The sequence below is a fragment of the Opisthorchis viverrini genome (genome assembly GCF_000715545.1).
Source record: "Opisthorchis viverrini unplaced genomic scaffold opera_v5_984, whole genome shotgun sequence".
NCBI lineage: Eukaryota > Metazoa > Platyhelminthes > Trematoda > Opisthorchiida > Opisthorchiidae > Opisthorchis > Opisthorchis viverrini.
In genome coordinates this window covers 5,024-10,262 of record NW_008752785.1, presented here as the reverse complement: position 1 = coordinate 10,262, position 5,239 = coordinate 5,024, and the positions used below count along the sequence as shown (strand labels likewise).

At 41.9% G+C, this 5,239-nt stretch overlaps 1 protein-coding gene across 1 annotated transcript in view; it reads right to left on the bottom strand.

Annotated features, from left to right (window-relative positions):
- Nucleotides 1-4,232: 4,232 nt before the first annotated feature.
- The window catches only part of T265_15792 (hypothetical protein), a gene marked incomplete at both ends in the record, with an annotated part of 2,937 nt that continues 1,930 nt past the window's right edge, over nt 4,233-5,239 (bottom strand). The window contains one exon of the mRNA XM_009179144.1: nt 4,233-4,276. Coding sequence (XP_009177408.1) covers nt 4,235-4,276 — 42 coding nt within the window. The remainder of the gene's footprint in view (nt 4,277-5,239) is intronic.

The following is a 5,239-nucleotide window of genomic DNA, read 5'->3' as shown; positions in this document are numbered from 1 at the left end:
TTGGGTGCTCTCACTTCAAATGCCTGTCCAGCTGGATGACGCTGAATAAATATGCGGCTCATCCATGCGCGTCAAAACAATCTTTAGGTCAGTTTTTTACCTTGAATATTACTGAAAATCCAAGTTATCGTGACATCAAACGGTCGGCTAACACATGTCTCGATAATAACGTTTATGTGGGGCACAAGTTATGTGTAGGAAAAATGTGATAATACTGAAGTTATTAAAACAAGAACTGTGGAGAATGAAGGCTTTGTTTCCTGTAGGGACAAAATCTCCACAACATCCCGGATTGCTGATCCTGAGCGATGTAAAACACTTTCAAAAATGGCTACCCTTTCTAATTCAACTCCCAAGCTGGAAAAAAAGAATTAAGGAGGTCGAATACTCTTAGTGAATAACCACAAGGGTGACTTGATAGCCAACACATTAACTACAAGCCATTTGACAGTTTTAAAACCCACATCCAGCGCCACTAAACTCCCGATTCATCTTCTCCACTTCCCCTCTGTCACCACAGCAAAACCAGGATAGGCTGTGTTGTTAGTGGTGGGATATTGGAATTTTCCGTTGAGTTTTCATCCTGCAAGTGAAGCCCATCCATAACGGAACGTCTAGAACCACTGTACAACAGTTTCATCCTTATTGGCAATCATCAGCAGTGCGCATTTCACAAAACTTCACAGAGTTTTGAACCCGCAGCCTCCCGGATGGTGTTCTGAAGAAGTAAAACTTTCGGCTACGAGTGGCTGATCAGCATAATAACTCGTACACGGATAGGATATGGCGCGCTCGTCCTTCAATCAGGGAAACCACATTCCGCCGTCATGTGCTGACTGGCTGACGATCACACTACTTGTGACTGCCACATCTGTAACTGTTAGTCAGTCCCACTGAGCGTCACCGGTCGTAAGACACGCGTTTTCTCCAACGGCCCGGAGAACACTGCTTTTGGCGGCTTATGTTTGGAGGTACATGCCGGATCTGGAGTTCCACCGCATATGATTCAGCGGAATATTCTTTCTCAGGTCGTGCTTCAAACATGTCCGAAACAGCCAGACTAAATACTGAGGCATTTCAGAACCTCTAGTCTCCGTTTTAGAAATATGATCATTAAACCAATTTCATCTACCACTGCTAAACCAAACTGGTTTTTTCTTCCTAACGCCCTGTTCGACACTGTCACACACACACAAACAGCAAACCATTTCCATCATAAAGTCCAGACATGGCTCCAGGACAAATGTATCGTGAAAAGCTCTCCCTTCCCATTGTTATGGCTTATCAGTTTAGAAGATATAACGACGACAAAGGCCGGTCTGCCTGCGTTTTCAAACGTCTGTGCATCTGCAACCACTTCTTACGAAAGAGAATCAAAACAGACAGTTTTGTGTTCGACTGAACATACAAAATACACATGTTTGTGTTCCTTTGTCTAGAAAGATGCATTACTTCAATGAGCTGAGCTCAACCAACCGAAGTATTCATAACAAAACGGCAATCGGCCACACTGGTCTTTTCATCTCTATAAATCCATAATAAAACGACGGTTTGAATACCTCAACATTTTTGTCTTTTTCATAAGTTGACAATACATTATCCACAGACCTCTTAAGTCATCAATGGTGATTTGAAGATGCGCTCAAATCTCTTTATTGATCTGTCTTTGTGTTACAGTACACCCTCCGTATAAGAAACACCCTCAGGAAGTACGTGATTTTCTCCTCCTTCGATACACTACTTTGATCGAAATTCAGTTCAATAAGAATATCGCTTTCAAAAAACTTGTACTTCAGCCGTGAGTACTTGAAATTAATAATTGCCAACATATCTGCTTTTATCTTAGTATTCCAAACACATATCAAGGTCTACAGATCTGCTTTTTTCGATTCACATATCCTTATGATGTGGTGCCTGTGCCTTCCTCCTCCAGGAGCATTGTTCTTTCATAACTTCCTTTTGGACCCCATGCATCACGTACATGTTCACAGGCCTCTGAATGTCCTGTATGTCTTGGCCACCTGTAGATCAAAAGAAAAGTTCCATCGAGTAGCCATCTTACAACCACTCGATCACCATGGCATCGAGGTGCATTGCTCATTGAGAATCCACTCGACCTGGATGGTTGGAAATCAGTCTCACTTTGTTCTGTTAAGCAAGCAAGACGGGGAAACTGCAGCAAAGGAGATCGTAGAGCATTGATAATCTAGTCGTATCCTAATACAAGGATGGCCCTGGAAAGTTGGAACGGATAAGATGTTTGTCAGAGTATCGAACTTACAATGGTTTTGTAAAGTTCACAAAAAAAGCATTACGGTGTTCAAACTGTCGAGATTAATGTTATGTGAAATTATCCTGGGCACTTCAAAATTTGGGGTCTCTAGTGGTTGAGAGGTTATTTGAGGTCTATATTCTTATAGGCTGAGTAAAGTTGAGAAACACCAGCCATGTAGAGGAAGTAGGTGAACGCGGAACCGTCCCTTTGAGATAAATCAATACCTGCTTCTCCACACCAGTCGAAGGCTAGATCAAATTTGATACTTCCAATGCAGCTGGAACAAAGATTGTAGAGCAATAGAGGCTGTTCTGTGACATGTCCATAGAGTCGTGCAAGTTCGAAACACTGAGGCATCTGAGCCCTTCGCACTACATAGGTGGATGATAATCGTGGAGGATAAAGTCAGCAAAAGATATCCCCTTATACATCGCCCCTGCATGCAATCTCTAGAGGAACCCCCAACATGAGAAACTGACATTTTTCTCAGGAAATACCGGTAAATGCAACAGTCATAATCAATAAGTCTAACAAAACCACGAGGTAAACAATCTGCTGCAAAAACTGCTCATCCCAAAACCGATCGAAATCCATGACATTCTGACAAATCAAGATCTCCGCTGGAAATAGTTCGTTTAGCTTGGTCGGTAGTGAAAACGGAGCGTTTCTTAACTTGTAACAACTGTGAAATGAAGTAAGCTGGTGAGGTTTGACGGAAACATTTGGCAACAGCGACGATATATTACTTGGGGAGCTCTCAGTAGTCATAATCTCGTTGTAATATAAGCACACATATTCATTACACAAATGTTTCTGTTTTCCGTTTTGATCTGAATCTGGTCTTCAAAGAGAATGTGTGCCCTGTTGGCCTCTGTGACAGGAAAACATAGCCTGCTAGTGTACCAGACCGTAAAGCAACTCCATACAGTTAAATTTATTTAGTTTCTGGAGCGAGCCCTCTGATTGCAATTTCCACTGTTGATCCAAACGTCCATCGGCAATAAACTCTCTGTTAATCAGATGCAGGAACTGCTTTGTTTTTTGTCCCTCTAAAAATACCGTCCTAATAGAAAAGAAAATTAGACAGATTGTTCCGCTGAAGTCGCGATCGAAAAGGAATCGAGGGACAAAATTCTTGTACGGTGGAAGTCCTTCGAAATGAAATAATAGTAGTTAAGCTACAGCCCACATTATACGAACTTCTTGTCTAGTTCGTAATTTGACAGCTACCAATCAAAACCATGAAACCCTCCTTTCCGTAGCCACTAATGAAGAATGTGAATGTATCATAATTGCCTTTAGAATTGACGTTAATGCTCAACAGGACTCGGCTACTTAAAACCGTCCTTGATTCTGGTCTTTAAGCGTAATAAGAACCAATGAATAAAATCACGTCAAAAATGTCACCGGATGGCCATGTTTCAAGAGCAGGCTTCTTTGGTCGAAATGCACACGGATGACAATGCGTGGAACAGAAATGACTGCTGGCCGAAAACTATGGGCACCGTATTGATAGGCCGAGTAGCGTTATGAACGTTTGGAACAAATTGGACAACTGTCAAAATATAGGTAGCTCGGACGTGTTTACTGGTGGTTAGTCAGATGACAGTTGATCCACTCACCGAGCTTGGCAACTGGCTTGCAAACGTTTCGTTCTCAGTCGAGGAGACATCGTCAGTGCGCAGTTGAATGAGGAGGAAACGTTTGCAAGCCAACTGCCAAGCTCGGCGAACAGATCACCTGCCATCTGATCAACCGCCAGTAAATTGGACAAATTTTTGATGAGCTGTAGATTGTTGCGATATTTGTAGCATTCACATTCAGCTGAATTCATCACATGCTGGTGGAATAGCGATAACGCTCGCCCTGCACGCCAGGCGCCTGGAATTCACCTCCTGGAACTATAAATTTTTTCACTGCTGACAAGGTTGGGTCAGAACATTGGAAGATCGCCTTTCAAATCAATATGCCTTGAATCTCCCTGAGTGTTTTAACTGTGTGCTGGAATAAGGAAGATGAAGGAAGAATGAAAGAGATGGTATACATAGATACACACTAATCCACAGCGGCTCCACGTAATCAGCCAAGCCAGCAAATACTAAAGCCGAAGAATAAAACCCAGACATTCGCAAAAAAATCAATCGCGCGAAGCGTGATTGTGATAGGCAGAAATTCAAATTCGCAGCTGAGATTTACATGTATGCATTATACACTCAAGTCTAAGTAATTCAAGGGGTAGATAAATGTGGAAGCTCATAGGTTAGTGCCTTAAACCGTTGAAAAAGGCTTCGATAGCGAATTATCAGCTCTCAGATGGAAACTTGTCATGCGACTACGGATATCTGATGAGCTGTGTGATCAACTCGCGTAGTATCAAGAGTTTATATTCACTGATTAGCCATATAACCAATAAAGCAACCTATAAAACATCAGAAAATTGCCACAGATCCAAAAATCGTTCCGCTTAAAATCTCGCATCTTTCGGATACCAAAGAGGTGAGCAGTTTTTGAATCCCCAGTTCATTTTCTGTTTGTTTGTTTCAGTGACTGTTGTTTGTCATACACTGGTACATTTGACAAACCGAAAGATACTGTCATCCGTTTTTTCGCTAAATCATGGTTATGTTCAAGAGTTGAGACGCTCAGGTTTTCAGCAAATGCTTAAAAAAGTACAAAATCATCTTCCATGCGGAGGGTAATTAAAATCTAAGCTAAAAATATGAGGAGCACTCTACTACCGTTTGCTGCTCCAGGAAGCCTGTTCAATTTCTTGTTGAACTTCCCCGCTGATGAAGTAATGAGACAAACGCTGGAATGTCATAAGAATTCCGGTGTTCAGATGGTTTCTGTTGAGAATCTTGCTAATATAGAGTACATGGATGACATTGTGTTCATCTTTAAAGAACATCATGAACGGGAGAGATTCAGTTGTGATTCTCCAGCGAAAACCAAACTGTTATGCAA